The sequence below is a fragment of the Pseudophryne corroboree genome, chromosome 11, assembly GCF_028390025.1.
Source record: "Pseudophryne corroboree isolate aPseCor3 chromosome 11, aPseCor3.hap2, whole genome shotgun sequence".
NCBI classification, from domain to species: Eukaryota; Metazoa; Chordata; class Amphibia; order Anura; family Myobatrachidae; genus Pseudophryne; species Pseudophryne corroboree.
In genome coordinates this window covers 304,487,371-304,504,774 of record NC_086454.1, presented here as the reverse complement: position 1 = coordinate 304,504,774, position 17,404 = coordinate 304,487,371, and the positions used below count along the sequence as shown (strand labels likewise).

General features: G+C 44.9%; 1 protein-coding gene across 2 annotated transcripts in view; it reads right to left on the bottom strand.

Annotated features, from left to right (window-relative positions):
• Positions 1–6,217: 6,217 nt before the first annotated feature.
• Positions 6,218–17,404, bottom strand: part of CMTM4 (CKLF like MARVEL transmembrane domain containing 4) — a 57,282-nt gene continuing 46,095 nt past the window's right edge. Inside the window, exons 3-4 of one of the 2 annotated variants that reach the window (XM_063945557.1) lie at positions 14,361–14,459; positions 6,218–7,437 (exon numbers count right to left, since the gene is read on the bottom strand). In XM_063945557.1, the coding sequence (XP_063801627.1) occupies positions 7,264–7,437; positions 14,361–14,459 (273 nt within the window). In that variant the 3' untranslated portion in view covers positions 6,218–7,263. The remainder of the gene's footprint in view (positions 7,438–14,360; positions 14,460–17,404) is intronic. The other variant, XM_063945558.1, reaches the window with a different exon arrangement.

Here is a 17,404-nt window from a genome sequence, read left to right as displayed (position 1 = left end):
CATAGAGTGGGTGTAGAACCTGTGGCGAGTGCAGCGACCACTGAGCCCGCAAGGAGCTTTCGTTGCGCTCAGCCCCCTGCCGGCATTCTGGGAATCCGGCGCCTGTATGCCGACGGCCAGTATCCTGGCCACCGGCAACGTATACCCAACGCCATTTACCACCAAGACACAGCTAGTAAAAGCACTGCCCTTTTAAACATTGGGAATAAACCTGATCTGAAGCATAGGGCTTTATTTATTTATCAGGTTTTTTTTCTTATAGTGCAGCAAATTCCGTTGCACTTTACAATACCTTACAGTCCAACACTTTGTAAATAAACTCCCTAATCTGTGTTACTTGCACCCTCATGCTCAGACTACATACGTATTACCAGAAATAAAAGGGAGAAGTAGAACTTCAGTTTCCACATTACTGGCATATTATATATTAGTCAGTGATTGATTTAGTTTCCGGTGGCTCAGAAAGAACCATAATTCACTCCCAAAAAATAGCTGTAAATGTTATTATTGCATTTATATAACGTCAGAGAAACTCTATGGGAGTTATATAAGACATAATAAAACAATTGTGTGGACCCAGCAGATGGAATGTGTAGTGTTAAAGGGGGGGGGGGGGGGGGGGGGGGGAGGTGTGGCAGGATACGGGGGCAGTGAGGATGCTGAATGGTTAGTGTTATGAGGGAGGAAGAGAAGGGTGAACGTGGTAATACATGACAGGACAATATGAGCAGGTAGAGGTTAGTGTGGATGAAGTTAGTTTTAGTGTTAGAACAAGAGTGGGTAATGCAAGATTTAATACAATGTCATACACCTAAGATGCACAATAATGCTCCATTGACAGAAAGTAGATTTACGGCTGAAATGGTTTTCTACATGTGCGTCAAACATCCATTGGACAGATCAAGTACAGGTCGAGTATCTCATATCCAAATATTCCGAAATACGGAATATTCCGAAATACGGACTTTTTTGAGTGAGAGATGGTGAAACCTTTGTTTTCTGATGGCTCAATGTACACAAACTTTGTTTAATACACAAAGTTCTTAAAAATATTGTATTAAATGACCTTCAGGCTGTGTGTATAAGGTGTATATGAAACATAATTGAATTGTGTGAATGTACACACACTTTTTTTAGTGCACAAAGTTATTAAAAATATTGGCTAAAATGACCTTCAGGCTGTGTGTATAAGGTGTATATGTAACATAAATGCATTCTGTGCTTAGACTTGGGTCCCATCACCATAATATCTCATTATGGTATGCAATTATTCCAAAATACGGAAAAATCCGATATCCAAAATACCCCTGGTCCCAAGCATTTTGGATAAGGGATACTCAACCTGTAAATGCAAATGCATACATGTCTCCAATACCAGGGATTGAGGTTAGCTAATTTAATACCCCTTTCAAGCCAAAATCCCAGTTCCGAGATAGAATAATAAACACTGCTGCTTCAACCCATGTTGATACCCCTTTCACACCGAGGCAAGGACCCCTTATTGGGGCAGATTCATTTGTTTATGTGCCCCCTGTTGGGCATCTTTAGCAATGGGAGTCTATCAGAGCTGTTCAAAAGTTGCTCCGATTAGACGCCTATTGCTAGTCTGCTGCAGGTAATGGGCATCTATCGGAGCAACAATTGAATAGCTCCGATAGATGCCCATTCCTTTACACGGCCAGCAGGTGGTGCAAGCCACAACTAAATTGAGCTCCTTTTAACATAACCCAGGAATTTCCCTTTCATACTGCAACGTATCCATCTCAAACCCAGGAACAAACAAACAATGGTCAAGACCAGGGCCACAGAGCCTCGGCACAAAACCTAGGTTCACACCGACACATGACCTGGGGTTTTCCCGGGTCCATGCTCGGCCTGAAAGGGGTATAAGAATACGCACCCCAACAATCAGTATCTACAGACCAATATCAGAATATGTCACCAAATGTCCAAGGTCACCTTGTTACAGGTACCAGCAGCTGCTAGTTTTACCACGTTCTCTGTTTTCATTCTTACAAGACGCAAGTAAAATACCCATTTAAATCAAAGTTCTGATTCTAGGGTAACAGATTGTATAAAATGCTGATTTTTCATTACAGATTATTCCACTGTAGACATCACTCTTATCCAGAAAGGTACCAGAGAGTATGTTGTGTATGGTAAGCTGATGTACAGGAGACTGAGGCAGGGTTATCTATGGAAAAGAGTGCAGCAGGGACTGTAGCCTGCCTGTTACATTCTACATTAGGGGCAACTCACTAGCTATTTAGTGAGTACGGAAACTGCTTATACTGTAGATGCTAAATACAAACAAAAACCAAGTTGCGCTCAACAATCAGAATGGATGCATTTATTATAAAATTTGTAAAATACAGCAATTCTCCCGGGAGTACAATAATTATAAATGAACAGTCATAAAATATATACGGTACAGAATCACTGTGTCCTAATGTATTTAATTTTGCAAATATTATGAAATAATTATAACAATATGGCCACAAACAGTATGATGTATTGAGCAGTAGTGGTAGTAATTACACTCTTTTAAACACCATATAGGTCTGTATGCTGGTAACAACTCACTTGTTGTATAAAGGTCCCCAGACAGTCCTTATTCCATGCGAGCATATATTGGTTTCCAAATTTTTTTATATAGAAAAAGGTTATCCTTGTGAAAAATGTTAGGCACTCGGGTGCATATAAAAGGTTGAAAGATGAATATTGTCCACTGAAACACAGATCGCTGTAGCGGTGTTTGGCAGGTGTACCCTTCTATTCATTGAAGTCCAGATTATTCTGAGCCCACACAGGAGATTGGTTCCTGACGGCCGCTACACTGCACAGCTACATCACCGTGCTGACGCTCAGGTGTCGGGGTTCCGGTGCCTTTCTGACACAGCCGGTGGATTATCAAAGCGAGTCCGTATTGAAGCTGGGCCAGGAGACGCAACTCCGACATCACCATTCAAAGTGGCGCTGCTTTTCACACACGGCCAGGGGAACATATCTGTGGCTCCAACAGTCCCGTGTCTACATCAGGTGAATTGGAGGGAGGCTCAGTCGGAGCTGCCCGTGGGAGGCAAGCACATCCTTTTTTGGGTGAGAACACATGCACACCGTGTCACAGAGTTCACATCTAGCCATCTGGGTCTTACAGCCTGTGCACGGCTATATTCCACTCTAAACCCGACGGCTATCTCAGACACCGCTCTCCCCTCCCCCGTGCGGGGGTAAAAACGGCTGGCTGTAGAAACATCACTCCGGGCTCTCCCTGCCAAACACCGCTACAGCGATCTGTGTTTCAGTGGACAATATTCATCTTTCAACCTTTTATATGCACCTGAGTGCCTAACATTTTTCACAAGGATAACCTTTTTCTATATAAAAAAATTTGGAAACCAATATATGCTCGCATGGAATAAGGACTGTCTGGGGACCTTTATACAACAAGTGAGTTGTTACCAGCATACAGACCTATATGGTGTTTAAAAGAGTGTAATTACTACCACTACTGCTCAATACATCATACTGTTTGTGGCCATATTGTTATAATTATTTCATAATATTTGCAAAATTAAATACATTAGGACACAGTGATTCTGTACCGTATATATTTTATGACTGTTCATTTATAATTATTGTACTCCCGGGAGAATTGCTGTATTTTACAAATTTTATAATAAATGCATCCATTCTGATTGTTGAGCGCAACTTGGTTTTTGTTTGTATTTAGTGCTTTTTGGAGGGATTGGCATTCCCTCTCCAAGTCGCTGCTGACAGTCATATACATCACTACTCACCGAGCGCACAGCTTTATTACCTTTGTTATACTGTAGATGCGGCTGTATACTGCATGGAACAAAAGTTTAAAGCACAGCATTTAAAATAAATAAAAGAAAAAAAAATAAGACGGTGATACTACGATAATAAGGCTGCCTATCAAACATAAGGGATCATGATAACATATGGGACAGTATGGGCAATCCTTGGACTGTACCTGTACAAACGGTTCTGTGCACAATGCCTGGAAACGCAGCAGGAGCGGATGCAATGCGAGTAGTTGGCGTTGCATCATCTTGCATGAAATCATAACTATGCACGCTCAGCAGATGGGCCAGGTCTACGCACACGTGCACACTTACTCCTGCATAGGTGTTCGAACACCAGCTGAGCACAGTAAGAACATGTTCACAGACCGCGGCAAAGATGCTGTATTGCTTGCAAGTCGTTTATTTGCACGAAGCTGCATCTTAGTCGCAAGGCGACGCACAAAACAGATTCACAGTACTGCACTGATTCATTTAATTTGAAACGCTTTTATATCTGTGTCTCTGAATCTGAATACGAAGTGCTACGTTGCAGCAGCAGCTACAACTTTTCTGCATGCCCAGTTCCGTTGTGCTTTGTATGCAGACTCAGTCACATACAGATGTGGCACATATGAAATTAATCCGTGAAGTGGCTTTGTCGCATTGCTTAGTGATTAAGACGCACACCGGCATCACAAACATGCCCAGCGTGGCTCACTCTCGCAAAGGCATGTCATGCTGGATGGCATATTGAGTCTAGATGTACGAGGACACATCTGTAGGTCAGTCCCCATCGCTAGGAAACAGCTTGTTTGTGAACGCTTCACTGACACTGCTGAGCGTTGCTTGGTCATGTACACATATTATACCTTGTCTTCATGTCCCCCCCCCCCCCCTTTAAGTGAAAGGAAGCAGTTTCTAACATCGTGGGAGGTTAATGCCATTTTGGAAAGTGTGTGTGGGGGGGGGGGTTGGAGTGAAGTTAAAAATAAGTGGTACATGAGCATATGCTACATTTACCTGGCATAACTCTGGTGCACGGCACTTCAATTGGGACTGGCGTGTAATTGTGGAATATTTGTTTTTCTTTCTTTTTTAAATAAATGCAGTTTGTGCCTTACCCCTTAGATGGAAATTAGAGCATAAAATGTAGATGGACAGTACGAGTATGGCAGCCATACTGCAATTAGAAACATATTTACAGATAGCAGAAATTTGCAGTGTTTTCAGTATTGCAACATCCGACATGCTGCAGAACACCTGTGATGGGCAACTGCCGGCGCGCTGCAGGACACCTGTGATATGCAAACAGCTGGCGCGCTGCTGGACACCTGTGATATGCAAACACTGGAAAAGGGACGGCTTGACAACCAAGTGAGCCAAGTATGCACTCGCAGCTGTCCATATAAAGAGGAGCTCAGCGGCATCAATGTTCCCTCCGTAGGGGGCGCCGGCAGTAGATTATATGCTTGGGAGTCTTTTAAATGAGCTGCTATTGGTTTGGATTCTGTATACTTAAAGATATGGCAGAGTATATGGAATGGTGCTGGGATATTCGGTTCAATAAACTGCCAAAAGAAAAACTAGGAGCTATGTGCAACTACAGATATACTGCACAAGAGAAATTATATTGTTAATCATATGCACTTCCCAAGAAATACAGATATTGCGCTTTGTGCAGGGAATACTCCACACACTGTAACTGTAGTGAAGTGAACAGCGCATGTCATCTTTACATCCCGTATATATATCAACTTCTCACTGTTAGATTTGATTATTCTTCATAGGCAGACCATGGGGTCTATTCAATTATTGTCTGATCCTCTCCAACGGAGAGGATCCGACACTTCAGTATTCAATCTGCGGGCATTTCCGACAGGTTTTTGCCCGTTTCCGACAATGGCGATCCAACTTTTTTAAAGTCGTATCGGCATTGTCAGAAACGGGACAAAAACCTGTCAGAAACGCCCACAAGTTATCCGCGACTAATCCGCCGATCCACGTGTTTTCCGACAAGTCAGAATTCTGACTTGTCGGGAAAAACTTCACTGGACTTGAATAGGTCGAATCCAGATTCGACCTAAAAAAAAAAAAAAGTCGGGAAGTGCAGTTTTTCCGACAAGTCGGGAATTCCGACAAGAATTGAATAGACCCCTATGGGGGAAATTCAATTAGTCATGCTAATTTACTGCAGGCTTACTGATCCCCCGGGGCTATCCAATTAATTCTGAATGCTGCCCGCCGACAACAGTTATCAAGGATTTTTTTTCAGGACCTCCGCAATCTCAAAAAAAAAAAAAAAAAAAAAAAATCCGTTAACAATCATGTTTTCATGATGCCAACAGTGTTAACACCTAGGTAAGTGAACTTATCACGGATTCTGCGCGTTAACGCACGAAAACAGAGAATTTAACGGGTGCAAAAAATGGGCTTTAATTGAATAAGCTGAAGCTAAAAAGTCCCAACAAGCTGGAGGCTACCCCCGTTTTCGAACAGGTAAAATTTTTGTGGATAATTGAATTCCCCCTAAGTATTATTTCAGCAATTAATTCCCTTCAGCAAAGTTAAAACTTAGTTAAAATATTGCTTCAAAACTCAGAACTAGCGTTAGATTCTCAGTCCATAGTGTTACATATTGCATACGTATAGTGGCGTCATATTGCTTACATCACTGTTACAAGAATGACATCAGATGTGAATACAATTACATTTCCATTAACTAAAACAAAAAGGAAAAATACATTTCAATATTATACACAAGCTACTTAGGACTTTCAAATTAAAAATAATTTAAATATTAAATGTGGAAAATTACCAGAGGTAACCGTTTTTACTTCATAACCCAAATTTCTTAGCCCAAAGAGACTGCCAAAACAATTTCTGCCACATTTATAAAATATCCAAAATCTTATTAGATGAAAAAAAAAAATATATCAATTAAGAAAATCCAAAATGATTAAATTTAAATAGTAGAAGACAGACGATTAAAATGAATGATTAAAACATTTTTTAAATAAGAATTGTACAAACCTCAAGACAGTTAACATTTTTCCTCTGGGGGTAATTAATGTGCTAGGCAATGCTCTCTTCATAGAACCAAGGCCACAGTCACTTCATAAATCCTATTTGATCCCACGTAGTTTTTTGTGTGTGTTTTTTTGGTCAATTGTCTATTAAAAACATTCCATAGCAGGTTATATAGGACACTAACTTCCTGATGTGGCTCCTCCGCAGAAGTTTGTGACCCTACTCTCCCTTACAGAAAGAAATATGGAATGTGAAGAACGGTACAGGAATGTTGGGACATTTCAAGGTTCTGAAATCCCATTTCTCTTCTAACCCACTTGGAATGAGCTAAAACATTGCTCTGCCTTCCTGCCACCTTACAGGTCAAGCAGTTTCCAAATCAAGCCCAGCCACGTAAAAAGGAAAATCCCTATTTTCTCTGAGCTGCTCAAGCATCCAAACGCTGAATCTCAGGGCGGCTGTCTACGTCGCGAGACTCGCTGCGCGCTCTCATGTAGTCACTGGACTGACGCATGTTCTGGGATCGCCTGCCAAACTTCCATTTCCTGAGCGCCAAGTAGGTGTTCACAGAATAGGAAATGGTGGACAAAAAGCCGAAAACCTACAAATAGAAAAGGAAAATCTGTAATTAGAAAAGGGTGCTAGAATTCAGGTATCCCTCTATTTCTCGCCATCTGCAACACCCCTAAACATACTTAGTATGCCACATGTTTAATGCTACACACTACCAAATTGCCTGCTTCTAGAAAAAGCCCACTTCTGGCACCAATAGTTCCATTATGTAAAAATAAGATTTTAAACCTACCGGTAAATCTATTTCTCCTAGCCCGTAGAGGATGCTGGGGACTCCTAAGGACCATGGGGTATAGACGGGCTCCGCAGGAGATAGGGCACTTAAAAAGAACTTTGACTATGGGTGTGCACTGGCTCCTCCCTCTATGCCCCTCCTCCAGACCTCAGAGAACTGTGCACAGAGGAGATGGACAATACAAGGCAGGATTTAGCAATCCAAGGGCAAGATTCATACCAGCCCACACAAATCATACCATGTAACCTGGAACATACATAACCAGTTAACAGTATGAACAAACGACAGTAACAGTCCAAGACCGATGTCAACTGTAAAATAACAACTATATACAAGTCTTGCAGAGTTTCCGCACTGGGACGGGTGCCCAGCATCCTCTACGGACTAGGAGAAATAGATTTACCGGTAGGTTTAAAATCTTATTTTCTCTTACGTCCTAGAGGATGCTGGGGACTCCGTAAGGACCATGGGGTTTATACCAAAGCATCCAATCGGGCGGGAGAGTGCGTATGACTCTGCAGCACCGACTGAGCAAACGCTAGGTCCTCATCAGCCAGGGCATCAAACTTGTAGATTTTAGCAAAAGTGTTTGACCCCGACCAAGTCGCCGCTCGGCAAAGTTGTAATGCCGAGACGCCTCGGGCAGCCGCCCAAGAAGAGCCCACCTTCCTAGTGGAATGGGCCTTAACCGAATTTGGTAACGGCAATCCAGCCGTAGAGTGAGCCTGCTGAATCGTATTACAGATCCAGCGAGCAATAGTCTGCTTCGAAGCAGGAGCGCCAATCTTATTGGCCGCATACAGGACAAACAGAGCCTCTGTTTTCCTAATTCTAGCCGTCCTGGCTACATAAATTTTTAAGGCCCTGACTACGTCCAGGGATCTGGAATCCTCCAGGTCACTTGTAGCCACAGGCACCACAATAGGTTGATTCATATGGAACGAAGAAACCACTTTAGGCAAAAATTGCGGACGTGTCCTCAATTCAGCTCGATCCACATGAAAAATCAAGTAGGGGCTCGTGTGACAAAGCCGCCAATTCTGACACCCGCCTTGCTGATGCTAAGGCCAACAACATGACCACCTTCCAGGTAAGAAATTTTAACTCAACCTTGTTAAGCGGTTCAAACCAGTGTGATTTTAGGAACTGCAACACCACGTTGAGGTCCCATGGTGCCACTGGAGGCACAAAAGGGGGCTGGATGTGCATCACTCCCTTTACAAACGTCTGGACTTCTGGAAGAGAAGCCAATTCCTTTTGAAAGAGAATTGAGAGGGCCGAAATCTGTACCTTAACAGAGCCTAATTTCAGGCCCATATCCACTCCTGTCTGTAGGAAGTGGAGAAGACGACCCAGATGAAAATCTTCCGTAGGTGCATTCTTGGTCTCACACCAAGACACATACTTTCGCCAGATACGGTGATAATGTTTTATCGTCACCTCCTTCCTAGCCTTTATTAAAGTAGGGATGACCTCTTCCGGAATCCCCTTTTTCGCTAGGATTCGGCGTTCAACCGCCATGCCGTCAAACGTAACCGCGGTAAGTCTTGAAATACACAGGGCCCCTGCTGCAACAGGTCTTCCCTCAGAGGAAGAGGCCAGGGATCTCCTGTGAGCATCTCTTGTAGATCCGAGTACCAGGCCCTTCGAGGCCAGTCTGGGACAACGAGTATCGTTCGTACTTTTCTTCGTCTTATGATCCTCAACACTTTTGTGATGAGAGGAAGAGGAGGAAACACGTAGACCAATTTGAACACCCACGGTGTTACCAGAGAGTCTACTGCTACTGCCTGAGGGTCCCGAGACCTGGCGCAATACCTCCGAAGTTTTTTGTTGAAGCGTGACTCCATCATGTCTATTTGAGGAGTTCCCCAAAGATGCGTTACGTCTGCAAAGACTTCTTGATGAAGTCCCCACTCTCCTGGATGGAGATCGTGTCTGCTGAGGAAGTCTGCTTCCCAGTTGTCCACTCCCGGAATGAAGACAGCTGATAGAGCACTTACATGATTTTCCGCCCAGCGAAGGATCCTTGTGGCTTCCGCCATCGCGACTCTGCTTCTTGTCCCGCCTTGGCGGTTCACATGAGCCACTGCTGTGACATTGTCTGATTGAATCAGAACCGGTAGGTTTTGAAGAAAACTCTCCGCTTGTCGAAGGCCGTTGTAAATGGCCCTGAGTTCCAACACATTGATGTGTAGACAGGACTCCTGGTCTGACCAAAGACCCTGAAATTTTTTTCCCTGTGTGACCGCTCCCCATCCTCGAAGGCTCGCGTCCGTGGTAACCAGGATCCAATCCTGAATTCCGAACCTGCGACCCTCCAGGAGGTGAGCACTTTGCAACCACCACAGGAGGGACACTCTGGTCCCTGGGGACAGAGTTATTTTCCGATGTAAGTGCAGATGAGACCCGGACCACTTGTCCAGAAGGTCCCATTGAAAAGTCCTTGCATGGAACCTTCTGAAGGGAATGGCCTCGTAGGCCGCCACCATTTTCCCCAGAACTCGAGTGCATTGGTGAACTGACACCCTTTTCGGTTTTAGCAGGTCTCTGACCATGTTCTGGATGTCTTGGGCTCTCTCTATTGGGAGGAAGACCTTCATTTGTTCCGTATCCAGTATCATACCTAGGAACGGTAGTCGAGTTGTCGGAATCAACTGCGACTTCGGTAGATTTAGAATCCAACCGTGTTGCTGGAGCACTCTCAGAGAGAGCGCCACACTGCTCAGCAATTTCTCCCTTGATCTCGCTTTTATAAGGAGATCGTCCAAGTATCGGATAATTGTGACTCCATTGTTGCGCAGAACCACCATCATTTCCGCCATTATCTTGGTGAAAATCCTCGGGGCCGTGGAGAGTCCAAACGGCAACGTCTGAAATTGGTAATGACAATCCTGTACAGCGAATCTCAGGTATTCCTGATGGGGGGCATATATGGGGACATGAAGGTACGCATCCTTTATGTCCAGAGACACCATAAACTCCCCTCCTCCATGTTGGCTATTATCGCTCTGAGAGATTCCATTTTGAATTTGAATCTTTTTATGTACAGGTTTAGGGATTTCAGATTCAAAATAGGTCTGGCCGAACCATCCGGTTTCGGGACCACAAATAGGGTTGAGTAGTAACCTCTTCCCTGCTGGTGCAGGGGAACCTTGATTATCACTTGCTGTATACACAGCGTTTGAATTGCAGCTAACACTATATCCCTTTCCGATGTGGAAGCTGGTAGGGCCGATTTGAAAAATCGGCGCGGGGGCACCTCCTTGAATTCCAATTTGTAGCCCTGGGAAACTATTTCCAACACCCAGGGATTCAGGTCCGAACTGACCCAGGTCTGACTGAAAAGTCGAAGACGTGCCCCCACCGGTGCGGACTCCCTCAGGGGAGCCCCAGCGTCATGCTGTGGGTTTTGGAGCAGCCGGAGAGGGTTTTTGTTCCAAGGCACCTGCCGAAGCAGGTGCTCTCTTGCCTCTGCCCTTACCTCTTGCGAGGAAAGAGGATCCCCGACCTCTTTTGGACTTGTGCGACCGAAAGGACTGCATTTGATAGGGTGTTACTTTCTTTTGCTGTTGGGGAATAGATGGTAAAAAATTAGATTTACCTACTGTAGCTGTGGAAACCAGGTCCGTCAGCCCATCCCCAAACAATACATCACCCTTATAGGGTAGTACTTCCATATGTTTTTTTGAATCCGCATCACCCGTCCTTTGGAGAGTCCATAAGGATATTCTCGCTGAGATAGACATGGCATTGGCCCTAGAAGCCAGCAATCCAATGTCCCTTTGAGCATCCCTCATAAATAAGACTGCGTCTTTAATATGGGCTAGAGTTAGGAATATAGTATCCTTATCCATATTATCAAATTGATCTGTCAGCTCATCTGTCCAAGCTGCAATTGCGCTACACACCCATGCCGACGCAATTGTCGGTCTTAGCACAGCACCCGTATGAGAATAAATACACTTTAAGGTAGTTTCTTGCCTGCGATCTGCAGGGTCCTTAAGGGCTGCTGTGTCAGGAGACGGTAGCGGCCATTTCTTGGACAAGCACGTCAGGGCCTTGTCCACAGTGGGGGGTGATTCCCAAATCTCCCTGTCCTGCTTAGGGAAGGGGTATGCCATATAAATTCTTTTGGGGATCTGCGGTCTCTTATCCGGAGTCTCCCAAGCTTTTCCAAAGAATTCATTTAATTCATGAGATGTGGGAAAGTGAATAATCTGTTTCTTTTCCTTAAACATGTGTACCCTTGTGTCGGGGACCGAGGGTTCATCCACAATATGCAACACATCCCTTATTGCCACAATCATACACTGAATGGTTTTAGTCACCCTAGGGTGCAATTTTACTTCGTCATAGTCGACACTGGAATCAGAATCCGTGTCGGTAGTATTGTCTTGTGTTAGGGGATGCTTTTGAGACCCCGACGGGCCCTGTGAGTCGGTCCAATCCGAGGATTGACCCCCTGATGTCCCCCCTAATTCAGCCTTATCAAGCCTTTTATGTAAAGATGCCACCCTTGCATTCAACATATGCCACATGTCCATCCAATCTGGAGTCGGCACAACCGACGGGGACACACCACTCATTTGCTCCACCTCCTCCTTGGAGAAGCCTTCCGCCTCAGACATGTCGACACACGTACCGACCCCCCCCCCCCCCCCCCCCCCCCCCACACACACACACACACACACACACACACACAGGGATTAACCTATAAGGGGACAAAACCCCAACCAGGTCCTAAGGAGAGACATAGAGAGAGTATGCCAGCACACACCAGCGCTTAAAAACACTGGAAAAAATATGTCCAGATAGCGCTTTTTTATATATAATATGCCAATTCCCACTCACTGCGTCGCTAATGTGCCCCCCTCCTCTTTTTCCAAGCCTGTGAAGTTCAGCAGGGCAGAGACCAGGGAGCCAGCGTTTTCCTCATACAGCTTCTGTGGAGAAAATGGCGCTGGTTAGTGCTGATGATCGAGCCCCGCCCACCCGACGGCGGGCTTCGGTCCCAGTGATTTTTCAATAAAATGGCGGGGGATCATAGATTTACTGCCCCCGCAGCCTAATCAAACTGTATTTGGCCAAATGTGAGGTTTATTGCTGCCCAGATCGCCCCCCCCCCTGCGCCCTGCACCCTTCAGTGCTGCTGTGTGTGTGTGTGTGTGTGACTGGGAGCAATGGCGCGCAGCTTACCGCTGCGCGCCTTACCTCATGAAGATCTGATGTCTTCTGCCGCCTAAGATGTCTTCTGCCTTCTCTATCCGGCTTCTATCTTCGGCATCTGTGAGGAGGACGGCGGCGCGGCTCCGGAACGAACCCCAGGTGAGACCTGTGTTCTGACTCCCTCTGGAGCTAATGGTGTCCAGTAGCCTTAGAAGCAGTGCCCAACTTGACAAGCCAGCTCTGCTTCTCTCTCCTCGGTCCCACGATGCAGGGAGCCTGTTGCCAACAGGACTCCCTGAAAATAAAAAACCTAACAAAATTCTTTTTCAGCAGAAAACTCTTTGGAGAGCTCTCTGCAGTGCACCCATTCTCCTCTGGGCACAAGATCTAACTGAGGTCTGGAGGAGGGGCATAGAGGGAGGAGCCAGTGCACACCCATAGTCAAAGGTTTTTTTAGGTGCCCTATCTCTTGCGGAGCCCGTCTATACCCCATGGTCCTTACAGAGTCCCCAGCATCCTCTAGGATGTAAGAGAAAGGTGTGGTTTCACTATAAAACGGAGTGCATATCATGTACGGCAACTTGGTCTTCCTGGCTAGATCATTAAGGTGCTTCTTCTCTAGTCACCCAAGTGCATATATCTTCCATGACGTGAAACACACATAGCCAAAGTCTGTTGGACACAAGTTTAAATTTTGCACGTAATTTGTTTTTGCACAGTCACGACCAGACAAATGGCAGGTCCAAAATGCTAATTTTTAGATAATGCACAGAAATACCAGATGTGACTTAACATATTAATCATGCATAACTTAATTCTAATAATGCAACATCAGATTGAAAGAAATCACTAGCAGGGTCCCCTCATTAATCACCTCCTACCCACTACCAACAGCGGCACCAAACAGTGCTTCTTATTGGGTATTGTGACTGTTGATGCAGCAATGGTAATAAACCTTGTAGCCCATGTTCTGCAATGTTTTATACTGTAAACATTCATGTTTCTTTCATAGTTTATGTACTTTATAAGTTGCTGCGAAACCCTTGTGGCGGATATAAATGGATAATACTATTAGTATTAATAAAATAAAATATGTATTTTTTTATTCATATTCAATACACTAAACAGCCACTAGATGGCAGCAGAGATCACTGTATACAACACATTAGAATGCAGCTGTTACACCGGAAATCTCACTGCAGCTGTTGCCAAGTAACAGAACACTTCCAGAGAGTCTAATTAACTCTTTAAGCACTGAACTCCTCAAATATAAAAGTCACAATGTTTGAAATGAGAAATCCATTTTAATACCTAGATAGCAATCTGGGGTAAGACAAACAGCAGCAGATGATGATGGGTGCTATGATTTGGGAAAAGCTGGATGACAGAAAAGTGCTGTAATCTACAAATTGTACAGCAAAGAACGAAAGGACAATAACAAAAATAAAACGGGGTGGGTTTGGTCAGAAGACGACACAAGATGGGTTAAACAAGAATTCCACTTTCTCTTTTCATTGGAAAAAATACAAAAAGAGCGATTTTCTTACCGCTGCAGAAATTTCCGCCCCAGATTGGTGGTTCAGCGAGGCCAAAATTACAGAGGCAATGAAGAAAAACAGAGCGCTCAGCCCAGTGTTCACCAGATCCTAAAAACACAAGCACATAACAGACAGATGACAATCATTTATCCAGCGCAGCAGAACTTGTGCAGCCCATTGGCCAGGCCTGCGTTACAGCGTTCCCCGTTAACGTGGCAGTACTGGGATAGAGCCGCCTCAGGCTGGAAGCGTATTCGGACAGCGTTAAAAGACATTTGTACCTCCCACTGGGTAACCCAAAGTAGTACAGTTACAGTTCTGTGCACTTCTGCAGATTATGACGTGACAGGTACAGACTGCAGCCAGCAAATGTAAGTGGCAAGTACCTTCTAAAGGACATGCCTCTTTTAAAACCAGTAGCTTCCATTAAATATATGAGCACTTGCCCATGTGACCTGGTAGGCGCAAGCTTTAGTTTAGAAGATACAGCACGGGCTGTCTTCCTGTGGAGTCATCCTGCCTATAGTCCAACACCCAGGGTAACACAACTGAGCTATCAGGCGCAGAGAAGCCAATACAAGCCGGCAGCCTGGGGATGATGTTACTATGGAGACAGATGCTGTAGATAATGTACGCATAGGATGAGGGGCAAAATATGAAATACTTCTTAATCATGCACAGGTGACTGGGTACACACCAGGTCAGATGTAGAATCGTCCCATTGGCTGTGCAGCACATCCAATGTGATGATTCGATGAACGACATCTTGGGGGCACACACTATACAACGTGGATGAGAGATCGTTCCGATCCTCATCAGGACGATATATCGTACAATTCATCTTATAGGGCATGATTCAATTTAGTGAGAGTTGAATAGCGCTGAGAATTAGGTCCAGGCGCTATTCAATACAGCGCAGTGGTAAGTCGGAGAATGCCCATTCTCTCGGACTAAACAGGGTGTTTTAATCGGAAGAACGCACACATTCTCCAATTTAAGTGCCCGGCACGATGCTGTTTTCGGCACGCTAAGGGCAGAAATCAGCATCGCGCCGGCACTTTTGTCGGATTTCTGCTCGCACCCCCCGAGGATGCAAGAACTCCAGCCGTTGGGTGTCACATGGAGCCATATTGAATAGCGCCGGGAGCTAATTCCCGGCGCTATTCAGCTGTCACTGAATTGAATTGTGCCCAATGTGTGTACCCAGCTTGAGGGCAGAGCTGCACTTGTAAAACCAGCAACTGACATGTCCTGTACAGTACGCATGGAGCCAGCTACAATACGGAAGTATATCGCAGCTTACAGAGACTTTGATGGATCTCACTTTATTTTATGAGAGCTCGCACCCAGCAACGGGTGCACAAGAGAGATATGGACAGCTATTAACTATGTGGAGGAGATGGGTCTGCTTTGAATAATGACTGTTCTTAAAGTAACATTGTCAACTAACTTGACTTGGATGCACTGCAGCCACTTCGAAAGTTTATAAACTCCTCATTTTAAGAATATGCAGAATTTACAAAACAGATTATGCGGAGGGAACAGGAGTCAGAGTGGGAACGAGACTATTGCACAATGCCAGCAGTTTCACACGTCATTAAATTCCCCACTACACACAGCAGTTTACGGTCAGCTCCTGTGTAACGTTATCTGAAAGGCAGGCCCCCAGTGGAATGAGGACAGATGTCTTCCATTACCCTCATTAATAAGCAGGGACTATAAACTCCGCCAGGCCTACAACAAACCCAGCAACGGTATTTATAGGGTGCAAAGTTTAAATGAAAAAATAGTACTGCACCCACATGCCTGCATATTATACAGAAGAGGGGTGCATCAATGCATGGGGTTTTAAGAGAGCTCTAAATTGCCACAATTCACCCATAAGTGACAGGGGTGTAAATCTCAGCAGAAGACTCTAAATACAGCCCAATATCAAAGGAGCGCCTCACCTGAGCGAATGTGTGGCATAGGGCAGCGCCAGTGATGTCACGGCAACTGAATGACACAGGCACTGAACTGTAACGCTAGCTAAATCAATGACCTTCTACAGCGCACTCTCTTTAAACAGAGTGCGTTCAAGTCTGGAAACAGTCCCTGTTACGCCAAGCATCCCTGTAATATAGTATGCTATGTACTGTATGAGCGTACAAACAGGACTCCACGGTGTTTCCACAGAGCATTAACTGCTCTCAGCACTGAAGGCCCCAGTATTGATGCAAAAGGAATGCTTGTAAAGAGTGTGTAACCCGTCACTTACATTATTCTTGGACTATCAGCATTAAAATGCAGTAAGACACTTGGTTAGTGGGCATTAAAACAATGCCCATGTGCATTACACGATTAGATTTTATACACTGCACGGACGTCAGTGTAACATTGAACAAAGCACCTTGCCTACATGCTTAATTTCTGAAGACTTTCTTCCCTTCCAGTTCCTTGCGCATAGCACATGTGTGAGCCGGTCAGTCTGGCCAGATTCGGACTACGCAAGTGTGGTCTTACCTGCTCGCACCTACGCGAAAGGCCAACCATCCAATTTGGGACTGTACATGTTTGTAAGTAAAGCTTTGTTTGTGCTGTAGTGCCAGGTCCGGGCAGCTGGTAAAGGCACATAACACCATCAAGAGATGCTATTATGTAACAGATTACCAATCCCGCACAGCCCCCATTGCTACGTAATGGGGGTTGCAGGAATAGGACAGCCAAAATTTAAAAGGCTCTGTGCTTTTCAGCTTACTAGACAGGGAGAAAGGAAAATTCTTCCCGTCTCCAGCAAAAATGTGCAGAAAAAAAATGGAGCCACAATCACAAACCTCTGTAAGGAGTAACGTCAGGGCAGAGGTGACAAATATCATGTGATTGTTCCAACAGAATTTCCTCAAAAGTAAACATCACAGGCACATGTGACTGATAATCTCAGCGTATCGTAATCCCCCTGGGAGTGTAGTGAGAGCGCTCCAAACACATTACAGAACATACCAATGCTCTGGTGAGTATTACTACCGATTGCACTGCTTCCTCATCACAGTGGATGCACCTCTGGTCCTGTGCTC